This window comes from Oncorhynchus nerka, linkage group LG9b (genome assembly GCF_034236695.1).
Source record: "Oncorhynchus nerka isolate Pitt River linkage group LG9b, Oner_Uvic_2.0, whole genome shotgun sequence".
In the NCBI taxonomy this organism is placed as follows: domain Eukaryota; kingdom Metazoa; phylum Chordata; class Actinopteri; order Salmoniformes; family Salmonidae; genus Oncorhynchus; species Oncorhynchus nerka.
Window position 1 is genome coordinate 53,893,742 of NC_088424.1, and position 22,162 is coordinate 53,915,903.

Here is a 22,162-nt window from a genome sequence, read left to right on the forward strand (position 1 = left end):
AAACAGAGAACAAAGAGATCTTCTGTTGGATCTGACAACTCATCTTGATGGTTGTATAGTCGTCTCAAATAAAACTGTGAAGGACCTCGGCGTTACTCTGGACCCTGATCTCTCTTTTGACATATCAAGACTGTTTCAAGGACAGGTTTTTTTCCATTTACGTAACATTGCAAAATTTTGAAACTTTCTGGACGAAAATTTGGTAGAAAAATGTATCCATGCTTTTGTCACTTCTAGATTAGACTACATTATTGCTCTACTTCTCAGCTACCCGGATAAACATACATACACTTCAGGAAGTGCTAAACAAGACTGCTAGAATCTTGACTAGAACCGAAAAAGTTGATCTTATTACTCCAATGCTAGCCTTTCTACACTGGCTTCCTGTTAAGGCTGGGGCTGATTTCAAGGTTTAACTGCTATCCTACAAAGCCTGGTCCTACCATACCTTAAGGGAAGATTTCGGCAGTTGCTGTATGGTTAGTGAGAAAGTCCATATTGCAAATGTACGGTCCCTTAGTAGACGTCCGGAATCGTTTGTAAAATTCGCGGACGGCGTCGGGCCGAGCGGCAGGGCCGGACCTACCAGGAAGTCATCAAATGAACTTTGTCGGACATTCGGTTTCCGTTTGACAAAAATAATACGATTTTGGTAATTTTTCCACTGTCCCGGAATATCCCACAAGAGGGCATAAGCAATCATATTGCTATTGGACAAAACATCACGATTCACGACGGGGCCTTATCTCGAAAACGGAAAATATTTCGAAGCCGAAACTCGGTGAGCGTAGGTTTGACATAATGGGCAGTTGGCCCCGAACAAGATGGCGTCTAGGCCTCAACGGTTTTTGAGTTATGGCCATTTATCTGGGATTAAAGGTCCAAAATGAAAATAGAGAACTTCACGTCAAAGTCAAGAAGCCTCCGGTGTCAATAAAAAAAGAACCAGCCATTTATCTATCGTCATTTAAGAGAAATCGTACAATGACAGATTGGTGATGTTCACGGATAGGTGTTTTTTTTTTCAACGGTTACAGATCCAGTTGCAGGGTGTTCTTACGAATCTTTTTTAAAGTGTGCTGCGGAGCTCTGCGAGATTTCTGTGATTTTCTATGATTTTCTGAAATAACACACACTCACTAAACCCCCCGTAAATAACTCAGTTCTTAACGTAAAGACTTAAAACTCAGGATTCTGTAAAGGCATACCCCAATCAGGATATGAGTTTATTTATAGCTTCCTGTGCCAACCGGAAGTGCCTTAAATGGTGTCACAGTGGCAGTTTCCAAGGGTTAAAAAGGTCAGATCTTTTCAAAACTTCATATGTGTGATTAGGCAACCCCCATAAACTGTAGGTCAGTCATTTCTCCCAACAGATGTCAAAGAAAAGCTCTCTCTCACACACACACAGAAACACACACACAGCAAGGATGGAGTGACAAAGTGTGGTGCTTAAAGACACACAAAGCCTACAATGGCATTTCCATATTCTCTAGGCCGTTCCGAGTTCAACAAGATGCCCCGCTTGACCGTAGCTCGCTCGGTCTAAGCACAGCGACCATTAGAAAAGTAGGCCCAAAATGAAGGCTGGCCCTCAATGTCATTTGCTTTTGGGTGACAGTGAGAGAACCATTAAGGTGAGAAGCACAATTCGACCTCAGAGACGTACCTGAGGTCCTCCCGATCTGTGCAAGCCTAACCTTGACCGTGTGGCATTAAGCCTTACCAGTTAAAAGAAGGTGTTTACATCAAACAGTTTGCATTGACTTCTCTCCCCATAGGAATACATTGCCTGCAACTCTAAATTCAACCTGAAGCCTATGTGGGTTATGAATGCCTTATGAACCTGTCTTCTATGACAGTCCATCAGACCATTATGAGGTCTACCTGTGTCGATTCTAAGCTTCCTGGAGCAACAGGAAGTGGTTAAATTGACCCAAAAGTGGTTTTGATGTACATAACCTTCAAAGGTGAAAATGACTACATTCAACCCTGTGTAGATCAGTCAATTCTTAACTTAAATACTTAAAACTCAGGATTCTGTAAGTGGCTATGTCAATCAAGACATGTGTTTACTTATAGCTTCCTGTGCCAACCGGAAGTGCCTTTAATTGGGTCACACTGTCTGTTTTGAAGGGTTAAAAAAGTCACATATTTTTAAAACTTCATATGTGTGACTAGATAACCCTCCTGAACTGTAAATCAGTCATTTCTCCCAACAGATGTCAAAGAAAAGCTCTCACACACACACACAGCAAGGATGGAGTGAAAAAGTGCGGTGCTGAAAGACACAGAGAGCAGGCAATGGCATTACCATAATTCCTAGGCTGTGCCGAGTTCAACGAGATATCCCGCTTGACCGTAGCTCGCTCGGTCTAAGCGCAGTGACCATGAGAAAAAGTAGGCCCAAAATTAAGCCTAGCCCTAAATGTCATTTGTTTTGGGTGACAGTGAGAGAACTGTTAGGGTGAGAAGCACAATTCGACATCAGGTACGTTCCTAAGGTCCTCCCGATCCGTGCAAGCCTAACCTTGACCCTGTGGCATTAACCCTTACTAGTTAAAAGAAGGTGTTTACATCAAATAGTTTGCATTGACTTCTCTCCCCATAGGAATACATTGCCTGCACCTCTAAATTCAACCTGAAGCCTATGTGGGTTATGAATGCCTAATGAAGCTGTCTTCTATGACAGTCCATCAGACCATTATGAGGTCTACCTGTGTCGATTCTAAACTTCCTGGAGCAACCGGAAGTGGTTAAATTGACCCAAAAGGTGTTTTGATGTACATAACTTTCAAAGGTGAAAATGACTACATTCAACCCTGTGTAGATCGTAGATCAGTCAATTCTTAACTTAAAGACTTAAAAGTCAGGATTCTGTAAGTTTCTATATCAGTCAAGACATGTGTTTACTTATAGCTTCCTGTGCCAACCGGAAGTGCCTTTAATTGGGTCACACTGTCTGTGTTGAAGGGTTAAAAAAGTCACATCTTTCCTAAACTTCATATGTGTGACTAGGTAACCCTCATGAACTGTAAATCAGTCATTTCTCCCAACAGATGTCAAAGAAAAGCTCTCACACGCACACACAGCAAGGATGGCGTTAAAAGGTGTGGTGCTTAAAGACACAGAGAGCAGGCAATGGCATTACCATAATCTCTAGGCCGTGCCGAGTTCAACGAGATATCCCGCTTGACCGTAGCTCGCTCGGTCTAAGCGCAGCGACCATTAGAAAAGTAGGCCCAAAATGAAGCCTGCCCCACTACGTCATTTGGTTTTGGGTGACAGTGAGAGAACCGTTAGGGTGAGAAGCACAATTCGACATCAGGTACGTTCCTAAGGTCCTCCCGATCCGTGCAAGCCTAACCTTGACCGTGTGGCATTAACCCTTAATAGTTAAAAGAAGGTGTTTACTTCAAAGAGTTTGCATTGACTTCTCTCCCCATAGGAATACATTGCCTGCACCCCTAAATTCAACCTGAAGCCTATGTGGGTTATGAATGTCGTATGAACCTGTCTTCGATGACAGTCCATCAGGCCACTACGAGGTCTACCTGTGTTGATTCTAAGCTTCCTGGACCAACCGGAAGTGGTTAAAATCACCCTAAAAGTGTTTATCCATACCCTGCCTGCAGTTTGATAGACATAGTGCATTCAACCCTGTGTAAATCAGTCAATTCTTAACGTAAAGACTTAAAACTCAGGATTCTGTAAAAGCATACCCCAGTGAGGATATGTGTTGACTTATAGCTTCCTGTGCCAACCGGAAGTGCCATAATTGGTGTCTCTTGGGCTGTTTCGAGGGGTTAAAAAGTCAGATCTTTCCAAAACTTCATATATGTGATTAGGCAACCCCCATGAACTGTAAATCAGTCATTTTTCCCATAAAATTTCAAAGGAAAACTAAATCACACACACACACAGCTTGGAAGTAGGGACCCATTGGGGTGCGTAGAGACATACACTGCCTGCATTAGTTAACCTTGTTGGAACTTTTAAAGAACCGTCAGACCTAGAGTTCCGAAACTTTAGAATCCTGTTCTAGACCTCAGGTCGATAGTGCGTGGTGAGTTACGTGGCTCTAGAAGGTTCTCGGACCGAGAAACAGCCTCGTACATTTGCAATGACTTCAATTCATTTTTGCATCACGAAAATGACGACATTTAGAAATGTCCCAGAGTCGCAAGACTAGGTGCATTGCGACCGTCTCGGCCCATATAGACAGACCCCAACGTTTCTGTCCGATAGCTCATTCAAGGACCCCGTAGCAAGTCATGGAAAAAGTGGATTTTCAGCACCAATTAGGGTTTTGCTCGGAGACCAAATGACCGATCGAGCCGAAACTTGGGATTCGGGGTCGCCTCAGCTAGGCCTACACATAACATAAGAAATGGACCCGCAGCTAGAACGTAACTACGTGTTTTATGTTTTTTTATGGTTTGAACCGAAGGCGTTGTGAATTTTGGGCCAGCTCTGAAGTATGTGATAGTTGGCTACTAAACGAGTTGGAAAAAGTGGGTTTAGTGTCAGTTTGTATCAGTTTGGTGTCAGAATGATATCTAATTGACTGATGGACGGTGACTTGCTGGTGACTCTTGTCCATTTGCAATATGTTTAAACAGTGAGGTACCATCACCAAAGTGACATTCTGAAATCAACCCTAACGAGCCATTGAGATGAACCAGAATCACTGCCCAGCCATGCCGAGTTCATCGGGCCAGTCAATTTCACATTCCTGCAGGATTTTTATAGCATGACAAATTCGTGATGGTACCTGCCCATTGAACCATATTGCAAATGCACAGTGACTTTGCAAAAGTGAGAAAACATAAACAAATGGACATGATGAAATCAACACAACGAGTGATGGAAAGGTACAACTATCACTGCTCGGCCATCCTGTGTTCATCAGGCCAGTCAATTTTGCATTTTTGAGCATGTCAAATTTCATATGGTAAATGCCCATTGAACCATATTGCAAATGCACGTGCACTTGCAATATGATTCAACAGTGAAAAAACATCACAAAATGGACATGATGAAGTCAACACAACGAGCGATGGAAAGGAGCAACTATCACTGCCAGGCCATCCTGAGTTCATCTGGCCAGTCAATTTTGCATTTCTGCAGGATTTTTGAGCATGTCAAATTTCATATGGTAAATGCCCATTGAACCATATTGCAAATGCACGTGCACTTGCAATATGATTGTATAGTGAAAAAACATCACCAAATGGACATGATGAAATCAACACAACAAGTGATGGAAAGGAACAACTATCACTGCCAGGCCATCCTGTGTTCATCAGGCCAGTCAATTTTGCATTCCTGCAGGATTTTTATAGCATGACAAAATCGTGATGGTACATGCCCATTGAACCATATTGCAAATGCACAGTGACTTTGCAAAAGTGAAAAAACATAAACAAATGGACATGATGAAATCAACACAACGAGTGATGGAAAGGTACAACTATCACTGCTCGGCCATCCTGTGTTCATCAGGCCAGTCAATTTTGCATTTTTGAGCATGTCAAATTTCATATGGTAAATGCCCATTGAAACATATTGCAAATGCACGTGCATTTGCAATATGATTCTATAGTGAAAAAAACATCACCAAATGGACATGATGAAATCAACACAACGAGTGATGGAACGGAACAACTATCACTGCCAGGCCATCCCGAGTTCATCAGGCCAGTCAATTTTGCATTTCTGCAGGATTTTTGAGCATGTCAAATTTCTTATGGCATTTGGCCCCAAAAAAAGTGACTTTTGACTTTGACTTTTGACTTCCTATGAAATCATATTGTAAATGGACAAATCATTAAAAAAAAAAATATATATATATATATATATGATAATAAAATTGGACAAAAGTGTATTCATACAGTTCTTACACATGTGTAATTGACAAAAAATTCGAAAGAATTTCGAAAAACGGTCCAGAAAGCACTTTTTTAAGGGTGTGTGAAGTTTTTTACAAAATTTTGACATTTTTGACTTTTGACTTTTGACTTCCTATGAAATCATATTGAAAATGGACAAAACATATTCCTTATGCGCATGTAAAAAAAATATATATATATGATAATAAAATTGGACAAAAGTATATTCATACAGTTCTTACACATGTGTAATTGACCAAAAAAATCGAAAGAATTTCGAAAAACGGTCCAGAAAGTACTTTTTTAAGGGGTGATAAGTTTTTGACAAAAAAATCATTTTTTCAAAATTTTGCTTTTGGACGTTGACTTGGGTTACATATCCAATATGAAAAACCAAGGTGGAGCGGATTCGCCACCTGTTGGATTTTTAAAGTGTGACAACTGGCAATTGCCATATGGCATTTGCAATACACTTTGCATGAATCAACGCCAAATTGGGTGGTATTGGACAATGTGTATATGGTTTGTCCGATGCCAATGACTTCCCATTCATTTTTGTCCAATACAGGGGGGTCTTCCCTTACGTATATACCTACACATACGCTACAGTCACAAGACGCATGCCTCCTTATTGTCCCTAGAAGTTTTTAGCAAACGGCTGGAGGCAGGGCTTTCTCTTATAGAGCGTCAATTTTATGGAATGGTCTGCCTACCCATGTGAGAGACGCAGACTCGGTCTCAATCTTTCAATCAAATTTCAATCAAATGTAATTATAAAGCCCTTCTTACATCAGCTGATGTCACAAAGTGCTGTACCTTTAAGTCTTTATTGAAGACTCATCTCTTCAGTGGGTCATTTGTTCGATACAGATCATATTTATATCCAAAAATCTCAGTTTACATTGACGCGTTACGTTCAGTAATGTTTTGCTTCCAGAGTGTAGTCTGGCCCAGGGGTGTGAAGGTGAACGGAAATGCTCTTCCATGCCGTCCCTAGGAGGGGTGCTTCACTTGAGTGTTGTTGAGTCACTGAAGTGATCTTCCTGTCTGGGTTGGCACCCCCCCTGGGTTCGTGCCGTGGGGGAGATCTTCATGGGCTATACTCGGCCTTGTCTCAGGATGGTAAGTTGGTGGTTGAATATATCCCTCTAGTGGTGTGGGGGCTGTGCTTTGGTAAAGTGGGTGAGGTTATATCCTGCCTAGTTGGCCTTGTCCGGGGGTATCCTCAGACGGGGTGACATTGTCTTCCCCGACCCCTCCTGTCTCCAGTATTTATGCTGCAATAGTTTATTCGTCGGGGCGCTAGGGTCAGTCTGTTATATCGGGAGTATTTCTCAATACCCATAACATCAGCCCCATACACACTACACACACACTACATATAAATAACATACACACTATACCCATACACACTATGCACCCTATACACACACTATACACACTACATATAAATAACATACACACTATGCACCCTATACACACACTATACACACTACATATAAATAACATACACACTATGCACCCTATACACACACTATACACACTACATATAAATAACATACACACTATGCACCCTATACACACACTATACACACTACATATAAATAACATACACACTATGCACCCTATACACACACTATACACACTACATATAAATAACATACACACTATGCACCCTATACACACACTATACACACTACATATAAATAACATATACACTATACACACTATACACACACTATATGGGGGCGGCAGTGTAGCCTAGTGGTTAGAGCGTTGGGCCAGTAACCAAAAGGTTGCTAGATTGAATCCCCGAGCTGACAAGGTAAAAATCTGTCGTTGTGCCCCTGAACAAGGGGCAAACCCCCTGTTCCCCGGGAGGCCGTCATTGAAAATAACAATTTGTTCTTAACACTTCTTAAGGCTAGTGGGACAACTTCCTGTGGAACTGGAGGCGCAATTCAAATAAATAACCATAATAATTATGGATATTAAACATTTAGGTACATACAAGTGTCTTATATCAGTTGAAAGCTTCAATTCTTGTTCATCGAACTGCATTGTCCTATTCACAATAGGCTTTACAGTGAAAACATGCCATGCGATTGTTTGAGGACGGCGCCCCACATCAAAATATTTTTCCACAGGCACAGGTTTCATACATTCACAAATAACGATTAAATATTCACTTACTTTTTGAAAATCTTCCTCTGATTTGTCATCCAAAGGGTCTCAGCTACAACATGCAGTGTCGTTTTGTTAGATAAAATACTTATTTATATCCCAAAAAGTCAGTTTAGATTGAGCCATCAATGTCAGTAATCCACTCGTTCAACAGCCAAGATAGGAATCCGAAAATCTACCCCTTAACATTTGCTTCAACAAGTCAAACTACGTTTCTATACAAACCTTAGATATCCTAAAGTGTAATTAAACTATAATATTTCATACGGAAAGAAGTTTGTTCAATAGGAAAACGATAATAGCAGGTGCGCGTCCTCTTCATCGCACGCGCATACACGAATTTCCAAGTCTGTGTCCCTGTGGTAAAACTCATATTTCTTCCTCGTTTTGGAAGAAACAAGCCTGAAACATTGAACAAAGACTACTGACACCCAGTGGAAGCCATTGGAATTGCATACTGGGAGATTATTATTATTTTCCTGTACGCTCCATTGGAAGAGTATGGGCTCTCAAAAAAACAAAAATTCTGGTTGGTTTTTCGTTGGATTTTCTCCTACCATATCTATTGTGTTAAAGTCTCCTACATTATTTTAACATTTCTACAAACTTCAAAGCGCCTTCTTTCCAATGGTACCAATTATATGCAACTCCTGGCTTCAGGGCCTGAGCAACAGGCAGTTGCCTTTGAGCAAGTCAGCCAGGTGGAAATTGAGAAAAGAGGACCCTATCCATAACAAGTTTCTAGTTAAATAAAGGTTTAAAAAAAATGTAAAACACACTATACACACGTACACCTGGATAGTGTGTTGTAATAGAGTAGTGGCCTGAGGACTTAATGTATTGTGACATCTGTAGTCAAATGTATGTTCATGTTTAAAAAGTGTATTATAATGTGTATTAATGCCTTCATTTTTGATGGAGATGGACCCAGAAAGAGTAGCTGCTGCCTTGGCAGGAACTAATGGGGATCCATTATAAACCCCAGGAAGAGTAGCTGCTGCCTTGGCAGGAACTAATGGAGATCCATAATAAACCCCAGGAAGAGTAGCTGCAGCCTTGGCAGGAACTAATGGGGATCCATTATAAACCCCAGGAAGAGTAGCTGCTGCCTTGGCAGGAACTAATGGGGATCCATTATAAACCCCAGGAAGAGTAGCTGCTGCCTTGGCAGGAACTAATGGAGATCCATAATAAACCCCAGGAAGAGTAGCTGCTGCCTTGGCAGGAACTAATGGGGATCCATTATACACCCCAGGAAGAGTAGCTGCTGCCTTGGCAGGAACTAATGGGGATCCATAATAAACCCCAGGAAGAGTAGCTGCTGCCTTGGCAGGAACTAATGGAGATCCATAATAAACCCCAGGAAGAGTAGCTGCTGCCTTGGCAGGAACTAATGGGGATCCATTATAAACCCCAGGAAGAGTAGCTGCTGCCTTGGCAGGAACTAATGGGGATCCATTATAAACCCCAGGAAGAGTAGCTGCTGCCTTGGCAGGAACTAATGGGGATCCATTATAAACCCCAGGAAGAGTAGCTGCTGCCTTGGCAGGAACTAATGGGGATCCATAATAAACCCCAGGAAGAGTAGCTGCTGCCTTGGCAGGAACTAATGGGGATCCATTATAAACCCCAGGAAGAGTAGCTGCTGCCTTGGCAGGAACTAATGGAGATCCATAATAAACCCAAGGAAGAGTAGCTGCTGCCTTGACAGGAACTAATGGAGATCCATAATAAACCCCAGGAAGAGTAGCTGCTGCCTTGACAGGAACTAATGGGGATCCATAATAAACCCCAGGAAGAGTAGCTGCTGCCTTGGCAGGAACTAATGGAGATCCATAATAAACCCCAGGAGGAGTAGCTGTTGCCTTGGCAGGAACTAATGGGGATCCATAATAAACCCCAGGGAGAGTAGCTGCTGCCTTGACAGGAACTAATGGGGATCCATAATAAAAACAAATACATCTGCCTGATAGATTAAGATAAAATTTGACTTTTGGTTAGAATATAACTTTTGCGTTAAATATGTTACATTTAAGTTGTTTATCTCAACTTTGTAAAACATAAACACAGTCAGGTTCGTGTCTAGCATCAACTCCTTCTGAGTGCTGAATGATCTGATAGAATGGCTTTGTTTTAATTGGGGATTTTCAAATAAATCATTTTCTATGTTACACAAATGTTTGGATGGAACATTTATTTTTAGAGGCAAAAACATGTCTGTTTTGAGTATCAGTTGTCAACCTCGTCTGTGACTTGTTACTCCGTCACTGATGGAGTCAATATTTTCTTGCCAATATTCTGAAAAAATATAGCTGAATCTGGTGGTCCCTATAGTCCCTATAGCTGAATCTGGTGGTCCCAATAGCTGAATCTGGTGGTCCCTATAGTCCCTATAGCTGAATCTGGTGGTCCCAATAGCTGAATCTGGTGGTCCCTATAGTCCCTATAGCAGTATCTGGTGGTCCCTATAGCTGTATCTGGTGGTCCCTATAGTCCCTATAGCTGTATCTGGTGGTCCCTATAGCTGTATCTGGTGGTCCCTATAGCTGTATCTGGTGGTCCCTATAGCTGTATCTGGTGGTCCCTATAGCTGTATCTGGTGGTTCCTATAGCTGTATCTGGTGGTCTCTATAGTCCCTATAGCTGTATCTGGTGGTCCCTATAGTCCCTATAGCTGTATCTGGTGGTCCCTATAGTCCCTATAGCTGTATCTGGTGGTCCCTATAGTCCCTATAGCTGTATCTGGTGGTCCCTATAGCTGTATCTGGTGGTCCCTATAGTCCCTATAGCTGTATCTGGTGGTCCCTATAGGTGTATCTAGTGGTCCCTATAGTCCCTATAGCTGTATCTGGTGGTCCCTATAGTTCCTATAGCTGTATCTGGTGGTCCCTATAGCTGTATCTGGTGGTTCCTATAGTCCCTATAGCTGTATCTGGTGGTTCCTATAGTCCCTATAGCTGTATCTGGTGGTCCCTATAGCTGTATCTGGTGGTCCCTATAGTCCCTATAGCTGTATCTGGTGGTCCCTATAGTCCCTATAGCTGTATCTGGTGGTCCCTATAGTCCCTATAGCTGTATCTGGTGGTCCCTATAGCTGTATCTGGTGGTCCCTATAGCTGTATCTGGTGGTTCCTATAGTCCCTATAGCTGTATCTGGTGGTCCCTATAGTCCCTATAGCTGTATCTGGTGGTCTCTATAGTCCCTATAGCTGTATCTGGTGGTCCCTATAGTCCCTATAGCTGTATCTGGTGGTCCCTATAGTCCCTATAGCTGTATCTGGTGGTTCCTATAGCTGTATAAGGTGGTCTCTATAGTCCCTATAGCTGTATCTGGTGGTCCCTATAGTCCCTATAGCTGTATCTGGTGGTCCCTATAGTCCCTATAGCTGTATCTGGTGGTCCCTATAGTCCCTATAGCTGTATCTGGTGGTCCCTATAGCTGTATCTGGTGGTCCCTATAGTCCCTATAGCTGTATCTGGTGGTCCCTATAGTTCCTATAGCTGTATCTGGTGGTCCCTATAGCTGTATCTGGTGGTTCCTATAGTCCCTATAGCTGTATCTGGTGGTTCCTATAGTCCCTATAGCTGTATCTGGTGGTCCCTATAGTCCCTATAGCTGTATCTGGTGGTCCCTATAGTCCCTATAGCTGTATCTGGTGGTCCCTATAGTCCCTATAGCTGTATCTGGTGGTCCCTATAGTCCCTATAGCTGTATCTGGAGGTCCCTATAGTCCCTATAGCTGTATCTGGTGGTCCCTATAGCTGTATCTGGTGGTCCCTATAGTCCCTATAGCTGTATCTGGTGGTCCCTATAGTCCCTATAGCTGTATCTGGTGGTTCCTATAGTCCCTATAGCTGTATCTGGTGGTTCCTATAGTCCCTATAGTTGTATCTGGTGGTCCCTATAGTCCCTATAGCTGTATCTGGTGGTCCCTATAGTCCCTATAGCTGTATCTGGTGGTCCCTATAGTCCCTATAGCTGTATCTGGTGGTCCCTATAGCTGTATCTGGTGGTTCCTATAGTCCCTATAGCTGTATCTGGTGGTCTCTATAGTCCCTATAGCTGTATCTGGTGGTCCCCATAGTCCCTATAGCTGTATCTGGTGGTCCCTATAGTCCCTATAGCTGTATCTGGTGGTCCCTATAGCTGTATCTGGTGGTCCCTATAGTCCCTATAGCTGTATCTGGTGGTCCCTATAGTCCCTATAGCTGTATCTGGTGGTCCCTATAGTCCCTATAGCTGTATCTGGTGGTCCCTATAGGTGTATCTGGTGGTCCCTATAGTCCCTATAGCTGTATCTGGTGGTCCCTATAGTCCCTATAGCTGTATATGGTGGTCCCTATAGTCCCTATAGCTGAATCTGGTGGTCCCTATAGTCCCTATAGCTGTATCTGGTGGTCCCTATAGCTGTATCTGGTGGTCCCTATAGTCCCCATAGCTGTATCTGGTGGTCCCTATAGCTGTATCTGGTGGTCCCTATAGCTGTATCTGGTGGTCCCTATAGTCCCTATAGCTGTATCTGGTGGTCCCTATAGTCCCTATAGCTGTATCTGGTGGTCCCTGTAGCTGAATCTGGTGGTCCCTATAGTCCCCATAGCTGTATCTGGTGGTCCCTATAGGTGTATCTGGTGGTCCCTATAGTCCCTATAGCTGTATCTGGTGGTCCCTATAGCTGTACCTGGTGGTCCCTATAGTCCCTATAGCTGTATCTGGTGGTCCCTATAGCTGTATCTGGTGGTCCCTATAGTTCCTATAGCTGTATCTGGTGGTCCCTATAGTTCCTATAGCTGTATCTGGTGGTCCCTATAGTTCCTATAGCTGTATCTGGTGGTCCCTATAGCTGTACCTGGTGGTCCCTATAGTCCCTATAGCTGTATCTGGTGGTCCCTATAGCTCTACCTGGTGGTCCCTATAGTCCCTATAGCTGTATCTGGTGGTCCCTATAGCTGTATCTGGTGGTCCCTATAGTTCCTATAGCTGTATCTGGTGGTCCCTATAGTTCCTATAGCTGTATCTGGTGGTCCCTATAGTCCCTATAGCTGTATCTGGTGGTCCCTATAGTCCCTATAGCTGTATCTGGTGGTCCCTATAGTCCCTATAGCTGTATCCGGTGGTCCCTATAGCTGTATCTGGTGGTCCCTATACCTGTATCTGGTGGTCCCTATAGCTGTATCTGGTGGTCCCTATAGCTGTATCTGGTGGTCCCTATAGCTGTATCTGGTGGTCCCTATAGCTGTATCTGGTGGTCCCTATAGCTGTATCTGGTGGTCCCTATAGCTGTATTTGGTGGTTCCTATAGTCCCTATAGCTGTATCTGGTGTTCCCTATAGTCCCTATAGCTGTATCTGGTGTTCCCTATAGTCCCTATAGCTGTATATGGTGGTCCCTATAGTCCCTATAGCTGTATCTGGTGGTCCCTATAGTCCCTATAGCTGTATCTGTTGGTCCCTATAGTCCCTATAGCTGTATCTGGTGGTCCCTATTGTCCCTATAGCTGTATCTGGTGGTCCCTATAGCTGTATCTGGTGTTCCCTATAGTCCCTATAGCTGTATCTGGTGGTCCCTATAGTCCCTATAGCTGTATCTGGTGTTCCCTATAGTCCCTATAGCTGTATCTGGTGGTCCCTATAGTCCCTATAGCTGTATCTGCTGGTCCCTATAGTCCCTATAGCTGTATCTGGTGGTCCCTATAGTCCCTATAGCTGTATCTGGTGGTCCCTATAGTCCCTATAGCTGTATCTGGTGATCCCTATAGCTGTATCTGGTGGTCCCTATAGTCCCTATAGCTGTATCTGGTGGTCCCTATAGTCCCTATAGCTGTATCTGGTGGTCCCTATAGCTGTATCTGGTGGTTCCTATAGTCCCTATAGCTGTATCTGGTGATCCCTATAGCTGTATCTGGTGGTCCTTATAGCTGTATCTGGTGGTTCCTATAGTCCCTATAGCTGTATCTGGTGGTTCCTATAGTCCATATAGCTGTATCTGGTGGTCCCTATAGTCCCTATAGCTGTATCTGGTTGTCCCTATAGTCCCTATAGCTGTATCTGGTGGTCCCTATAGTCCCTATAGCTGTATCTGGTGGTCCCTATAGCTGTATCTGGTGGTCCCTATAGTCCCTATAGCTGTATCCGGTGGTCCCTATAGCTGTATCTGGTGGTCCCTATAGCTGTATCTGGTGGTCCCTATAGCTGTATCTGGTGGTCCCTATAGCTGTATCTGGTGGTCCCTATAGCTGTATCTGGTGGTCCCTATAGCTGTATCTGGTGGTCCCTATAGTTCCTATAGCTGTATCTGGTGGTCCCTATAGCTGTATTTGGTGGTTCCTATAGTCCCTATAGCTGTATCTGGTGTTCCCTATAGTCCCTATAGCTGTATATGGTGGTCCCTATAGTCCCTATAGCTGTATCTGGTGGTCCCTATAGTCCCTATAGCTATATCTGGTGGTCCCTATAGTCCCTATAGCTCTATCTGGTGGTCCCTATAGCTGTATCTGGTGTTCCCTATAGTCCCTATAGCTGTATCTGGTGGTCCCTATAGTCCCTATAGCTGTATCTGGTGGTCCCTATAGCTGTATCTGGTGTTCCCTATAGTCCCTATAGCTGTATCTGGTGGTCCCTATAGTTCCTATAGCTGTATCTGGTGGTCCCTATAGCTGTATCTGGTGGTCCCTATAGTTCCTATAGCTGTATCTGGTGGTCCCTATAGCTGTATTTGGTGGTTCCTATAGTCCCTATAGCTGTATCTGGTGTTCCCTATAGTCCCTATAGCTGTATCTGGTGTTCCCTATAGTCCCTATAGCTGTATATGGTGGTCCCTATTGTCCCTATAGCTGTATCTGGTGGTCCCTATAGCTGTATCTGGTGTTCCCTATAGTCCCTATAGCTGTATCTGGTGGTCCCTATAGTTCCTATAGCTGTATCTGGTGTTCCCTATAGTCCCTATAGCTGTATCTGGTGGTCCCTATAGTCCCTATAGCTGTATCTGCTGGTCCCTATAGTTCCTATAGCTGTATCTGGTGGTCCCTATAGTCCCTATAGCTGTATCTGGTGATCCCTATAGCTGTATCTGGTGGTCCCTATAGTCCCTATAGCTGTATCTGGTGGTCCCTATAGTCCCTATAGCTGTATCTGGTGGTCCCTATAGCTGTATCTGGTGGTTCCTATAGTCCCTATAGCTGTATCTGGTGGTCCCTATAGTCCCTATAGCTGTATCTGGTGATCCCTATAGCTGTATCTGGTGGTCCTTATAGCTGTATCTGGTGGTTCCTATAGTCCCTATAGCTGTTTCTGGTGGTTCCTATAGTCCCTATAGCTGTATCTGGTGGTCCCTATAGTCCCTATAGCTGTATCTGGTGGTCCCTATAGTCCCTATAGCTGTATCTGGTGGTCCCTATAGCTGTATCTGGTGGTCCCTATAGTCCCTATAGCTGTATCCGGTGGTCCCTATAGCTGTATCTGGTGGTCCCTATAGCTGTATCTGGTGGTCCCTATAGCTGTATCTGATGGTCCCTATACCTGTATCTGGTGGTCCCTATAGCTGTATCTGGTGGTCCCTATAGCTGTATCTGGTGGTCCCTATAGCTGTATCTGGTGGTCCCTATAGTCCCTATAGCTGTATCTGGTGGTCCCTATAGCTGTATCTGGTGTTCCCTATAGCTGTATCTGGTGTTCCCTATAGTCCCTATAGCTGTATCTGGTGGTCCCTATAGTTCCTATAGCTGTATCTGGTGGTCCCTATAGCTGTATCTGGTGGTCCCTATAGTCCCTATAGCTGTATCTGGTGTTCCCTATAGTCCCTATAGCTGTATCTGGTGGTCCCTATAGCTGTATCTGGTGGTTCCTATAGTCCCTATAGCTGTATCTGGTGGTTCCTATAGTCCCTATAGCTGTATCTGGTGATCCCTATAGCTGTATCTGGTGGTCCCTATAGCTGTATCTGGTGGTCCCTATAGCTGTATCTGGTGGTCCCTATAGCTGTATCTGGTGGTCCCTATAGCTGTATCTGGTGGTCCCTATAGCTGTATCTGGTGGTCCCTATAGCTGTATCTGGTGGTCCCTATAGTCCCCATAGCTGTATCTGGTGGTCCCTATAGTCCCTATAGCTGTATCTGGTGTTCCCTATAGTCCCTATAGCTGTATCTGGTGGTCCCTATAGCTGTATCTGGTGGTCCCTATAGTCCCTATAGCTGTATCTGGTGGTTCCTATAGTCCCTATAGCTCTATCTGGTGGTCCCTATAGTCCCTATAGCTGTATCTGGTGGTCCCTATAGTCCCTATAGCTGTATCTGGTGGTCCCTATAGTCCCTATAGCTGTATCTGGTGGTCCCTATAGTCCCTATAGCTGTATCTGGTGGTCCCTATAGTCCCTATAGCTGTATCTGGTGGTCCCTATAGCTGTATCTGGTGGTCCCTATAGTTGTATCTGGTTGTCCCTATAGCTGTATCTGGTGGTCCCTATAGTCCCTATAACTGTATCTGGTGGTCCCTATAGCTGTATCTGGTGGTCCCTATAGCTGTATCTGGTTGTCCCTATAGTCCCTATAGCTGTATCTGGTGGTCCCTATAGTCCCTATAGCTGTATCTGGTGGTCCCTATAGCTGTATCTGGTGGTCCCTATAGTCCCTATAGCTGTATCCGGTGGTCCCTATAGCTGTATCTGGTGGTCCCTATAGCTGTATCTGGTGGTCCCTATAGCTGTATCTGGTGGTCCCTATAGCTGTATCTGGTGGTCCCTATAGCTGTATCTGGTGGTCCCTATAGCTGTATCTGGTGGTCCCTATAGCTGTATCTGGTGGTCCCTATAGTTCCTATAGCTGTATCTGGTGGTCCCTATAGCTGTATTTGGTGGTTCCTATAGTCCCTATAGCTGTATCTGGTGTTCCCTATAGTCCCTATAGCTGTATATGGTGGTCCCTATAGTCCCTATAGCTGTATCTGGTGGTCCCTATAGTCCCTATAGCTATATCTGGTGGTCCCTATAGTCCCTATAGCTCTATCTGGTGGTCCCTATAGCTGTATCTGGTGTTCCCTATAGTCCCTATAGCTGTATCTGGTGGTCCCTATAGTCCCTATAGCTGTATCTGGTGGTCCCTATAGCTGTATCTGGTGTTCCCTATAGTCCCTATAGCTGTATCTGGTGGTCCCTATAGTTCCTATAGCTGTATCTGGTGGTCCCTATAGCTGTATCTGGTGGTCCCTATAGTTCCTATAGCTGTATCTGGTGGTCCCTATAGCTGTATTTGGTGGTTCCTATAGTCCCTATAGCTGTATCTGGTGTTCCCTATAGTCCCTATAGCTGTATCTGGTGTTCCCTATAGTCCCTATAGCTGTATATGGTGGTCCCTATTGTCCCTATAGCTGTATCTGGTGGTCCCTATAGCTGTATCTGGTGTTCCCTATAGTCCCTATAGCTGTATCTGGTGGTTCCTATAGTTCCTATAGCTGTATCTGGTGTTCCCTATAGTCCCTATAGCTGTATCTGGTGGTCCCTATAGTCCCTATAGCTGTATCTGCTGGTCCCTATAGTTCCTATAGCTGTATCTGGTGGTCCCTATAGTCCCTATAGCTGTATCTGGTGATCCCTATAGCTGTATCTGGTGGTCCCTATAGTCCCTATAGCTGTATCTGGTGGTCCCTATAGTCCCTATAGCTGTATCTGGTGGTCCCTATAGCTGTATCTGGTGGTTCCTATAGTCCCTATAGCTGTATCTGGTGGTCCCTATAGTCCCTATAGCTGTATCTGGTGATCCCTATAGCTGTATCTGGTGGTCCTTATAGCTGTATCTGGTGGTTCCTATAGTCCCTATAGCTGTTTCTGGTGGTTCCTATAGTCCCTATAGCTGTATCTGGTGGTCCCTATAGTCCCTATAGCTGTATCTGGTGGTCCCTATAGTCCCTATAGCTGTATCTGGTGGTCCCTATAGCTGTATCTGGTGGTCCCTATAGTCCCTATAGCTGTATCCGGTGGTCCCTATAGCTGTATCTGGTGGTCCCTATAGCTGTATCTGGTGGTCCCTATAGCTGTATCTGATGGTCCCTATACCTGTATCTGGTGGTCCCTATAGCTGTATCTGGTGGTCCCTATAGCTGTATCTGGTGGTCCCTATAGCTGTATCTGGTGGTCCCTATAGTCCCTATAGCTGTATCTGGTGGTCCCTATAGCTGTATCTGGTGTTCCCTATAGCTGTATCTGGTGTTCCCTATAGTCCCTATAGCTGTATCTGGTGGTCCCTATAGTTCCTATAGCTGTATCTGGTGGTCCCTATAGCTGTATCTGGTGGTCCCTATAGTCCCTATAGCTGTATCTGGTGTTCCCTATAGTCCCTATAGCTGTATCTGGTGGTCCCTATAGCTGTATCTGGTGGTTCCTATAGTCCCTATAGCTGTATCTGGTGGTTCCTATAGTCCCTATAGCTGTATCTGGTGATCCCTATAGCTGTATCTGGTGGTCCCTATAGCTGTATCTGGTGGTCCCTATAGCTGTATCTGGTGGTCCCTATAGCTGTATCTGGTGGTCCCTATAGCTGTATCTGGTGGTCCCTATAGCTGTATCTGGTGGTCCCTATAGCTGTATCTGGTGGTCCCTATAGTCCCCATAGCTGTATCTGGTGGTCCCTATAGTCCCTATAGCTGTATCTGGTGTTCCCTATAGTCCCTATAGCTGTATCTGGTGGTCCCTATAGCTGTATCTGGTGGTCCCTATAGTCCCTATAGCTGTATCTGGTGGTTCCTATAGTCCCTATAGCTCTATCTGGTGGTCCCTATAGTCCCTATAGCTGTATCTGGTGGTCCCTATAGTCCCTATAGCTGTATCTGGTGGTCCCTATAGTCCCTATAGCTGTATCTGGTGGTCCCTATAGTCCCTATAGCTGTATCTGGTGGTCCCTATAGTCCCTATAGCTGTATCTGGTGGTCCCTATAGCTGTATCTGGTGGTCCCTATAGTTGTATCTGGTTGTCCCTATAGCTGTATCTGGTGGTCCCTATAGTCCCTATAACTGTATCTGGTGGTCCCTATAGCTGTATCTGGTGGTCCCTATAGCTGTATCTGGTGGTCCCTATAGTCCCTATAACTGTATCTGGTGGTCCCTATAGCTGTATCTGGTGGTCCCTATAGCTGTATCTGGTGGTCCCTATAGTCCCTATAGCTGTATCTGTTGGTCCCTATAGCTGTATCTGGTGGTCCCTATAGTCCCTATAGCTGTATCTTTTGGTTCCTATAGCTGTATCTGGTGGTCCCTATAGTCCCTATAGCTGTATCTGGTGGTCCCTATAGTCCCTATAGCTGTATCTGGTGGTCCCTATAGTCCCTATAGCTGTATCTGGTGGTTCCTATAGCTGTATCTGGTGGTCCCTATAGTCCCTATAGTTGTATCTGGTGGTCCCTATAGTCCCTATAGCTGTATCTGGTGGTCCCTATAGTCCCTATAGCTGAGGGCACATAACTAATGCTTCGGCATTGTTGAGAAGCTACATCCTTCAATATATTCCATCACACTCATATCTTATCTATGGATTTTCTGATGATAAATAATACATGTAAAAACAGTTTTTTGGGACCTACTTGTTGCCAACCTACATACAGTATATTACCTTAAACAGCCCTAAAGCATCGCGCCATCTTTCTGATCTGGAGGACAGTTATCCTTCTCTGGTCTGCCTGTTTGACGGTTAAGCGTGAGCCTCCCGGTGCCCATTACCAAGATGCCAGATGATCAGCGCGGGATGGAGGTCCCACGGGACGGGAGCCACGTGACTACGCCCTGCCACGCGATGGCAGCGGCAGATGGCATGGGTACCCGCTCTGGCAGTTGGCATGAGTGTCATTTCTCAAAGAAAGACAGAGAGAGAGAGAGGAGGGGGGAGAAGGAAAGAGGTGGAGAGAGAGAGAGAGAGAGAGGTGGAGAGAGAGAGAGAGAGAGAGGAGGGGAGAGAGAGGTGGAGAGTGAAAGAGAGAGAGAGAGAGAGAGAGAGGAGGGGGGAGAAGGAGAGAGAGGTGGAGAGAGAGAAAGACACCAGTAAAGGAATGATTCTGTCATTTTGTTTGCAAGAGAAGAGAGAAGAGTGGAGAGAAGAGAGGAGAGAAGGTGGCACAGAACAGAGAGAAGGGAGATACTAGAGAACATGCACATCGCCCGCTGACATACATTCAGGTGAGGAGACTTGTCTTGGCTTACGGATTGTTTCACCTATCATATGCATGTTGTTCTATCAATAGTTTTCGTCATTAAATAGTATACATATATGTATAACTAATTTATTCAGAAATGTTGATTGCTGGAGCATGTGACTTTGGCCTTGGTTTTGCCAAATAGCAACACAACATCTCTCCAGATTCTCCATATATAGGAGAAGCACATGAAAATTTGACATTGACAGGCTATACATAGTGTGGGCATTGTAATAATTTATGTGTTGACTGCTTTGCTTGCGTGTGTGTTAACTGGGAGTTGTGGTCTATAGGAATCATGTTGACTCTACCGTATGAAGAACCAGATATGACGTATGAGCCCCGGTTTGGAGCCAACTACCCCCGTGGGAGCTTACCGGATCTGGAGCCAAACCCAATACACAGCCTGAACGTCACGTCGGACCCGGAGAGAGAGGGCGAGGAAGAGCCAGACCCGATACACAGCCTGGACATCACGTCGAACCCGGAGAGAGAGGGCGAGGAAGAGCCAGACCCGATACACAGCCTGGACATCACGTCGGACCCAGAGGAGGGTGACATCTCAGAAAGAGAGGACGAAGAGAGAGAGGACGACATCCAGCAGGATGAAAACGGCCACCCCAGAAAGAGAGGACCACGGAGAAAGAAGTTGACTAAAGGTAGACAGGAGAGGGTCACGGTGCGCCGTCATGAGGCAAACGCCCGTGAGCGCAGCAGGATGCACGGTCTGAACGACGCGTTAGAGAGCCTCCGAAAGGTGGTGCCCTGCTACTCCAAGACCCAGAAGCTCTCCAAGATAGAGACTCTGCGCCTGGCTAAGAACTACATCTGGGCCCTGTCAGAGACGCTGTCTGCGGGCAAGAAGCCGGACCTGCTGGGGTTCGTTCAAACTCTGTGTAAGGGCCTGTCCCAGCCCACGACCAACCTGGTGGCTGGCTGTCTGCAGCTGAAAGCCAGGTCCTTCCTCACGGACCACAACGGAGAGGTGACGTACCCCGGTAGTACGGCCCACTACGACAACATGTACCCCTACCCCGGGGCAGATCTGGGCACGGCCCCTGGACAAGCCTGCAGCACCCTGGGCAGCGCCAAGCCGTCCTACCACAGCCGGCACTACAGCTACGGTGGCCAGTACGAGCCGTACTACGACCACACGCCTCCTGAGGGAGGAAGGGAGGGACACCTAGGCGGACAGATCAGCCCTCCTCTGAACTTTAACGGCATATTCTCTCTGAAACACGACGAACCGGAGGAGTACGGGAAGAGCGGCCACTATGGGATGAGATACAGTTCTGTGCCCGGTCACGGCTCCCTCAGCTCGGCATCCATGTACCGGGTCTCGCCAGAGGGCCGGTTACACTATGAATTACACCTTCGGTCCGCAGGGCAAACCCACAAGGCTGAGACTCAGAGCCAGCAGGCAGAGCCGCCAGGCTGGGACTCAGAGCCAGCAGGCAGAGCTACCAGGCTGGGACTCAGAGCCAATAGGCAGAGCTACCAGGCTGGGACTCAGAGCCAATAGGCAGAGCTACCAGGCTGGGACTCAGAGCCAGTAGGCAGAGCTACCAGGCTGGGACTCAGAGCCAGTAGGCAGAGCTACCAGGCTGGGACTCAGAGCCAGTAGGCAGAGCTACCAGGCTGGGACTCAGAGCCAGTAGGCAGAGCTACCAGGCTGGGACTCAGAGCCGGCAGGCAGAGCTACCAGGCTGGGACTCAGAGCCAGTAGGCAGAGCTACCAGGCTGGGACTCAGAGCCAGCAGGCAGAGGCATAATTAATAGAACACTTAAAAGGTTATACTTCCCCTGTTACTATTCATCACACACACACACAGAGATCACCAGTGGAAGGAGCACGGTGTGCCAATACAAAGTGTTTAACATGCCATTTATTGATTGATACGTTTATGTATGTATTAATT

The 22,162-nt window shown here is 45.4% G+C and overlaps 1 protein-coding gene across 1 annotated transcript; it reads left to right on the forward strand.

Annotated features, from left to right (window-relative positions):
* The first annotated feature begins 20,116 nt into the window (after window positions 1–20,116).
* On the forward strand, window positions 20,117–21,765 carry LOC115119758 (neurogenic differentiation factor 6-B-like). The gene is made up of 2 exons (XM_029648623.2): window positions 20,117–20,226; window positions 20,537–21,765. Exon 2 carries the CDS (start codon window positions 20,542–20,544, stop codon window positions 21,763–21,765), a length of 1,224 nt encoding a protein of 407 aa, XP_029504483.1. The 5' UTR covers window positions 20,117–20,226; window positions 20,537–20,541.
* The last annotated feature ends 397 nt before the right edge of the window (window positions 21,766–22,162 follow it).

What these genes read in the sequence shown, in the direction of transcription:
- LOC115119758 (XM_029648623.2), top strand. Translation starts at nt 20,542, where the DNA reads ATGTTGACTCTACCGTATGAAGAACCAGATATGACGTATGAGCCCCGG.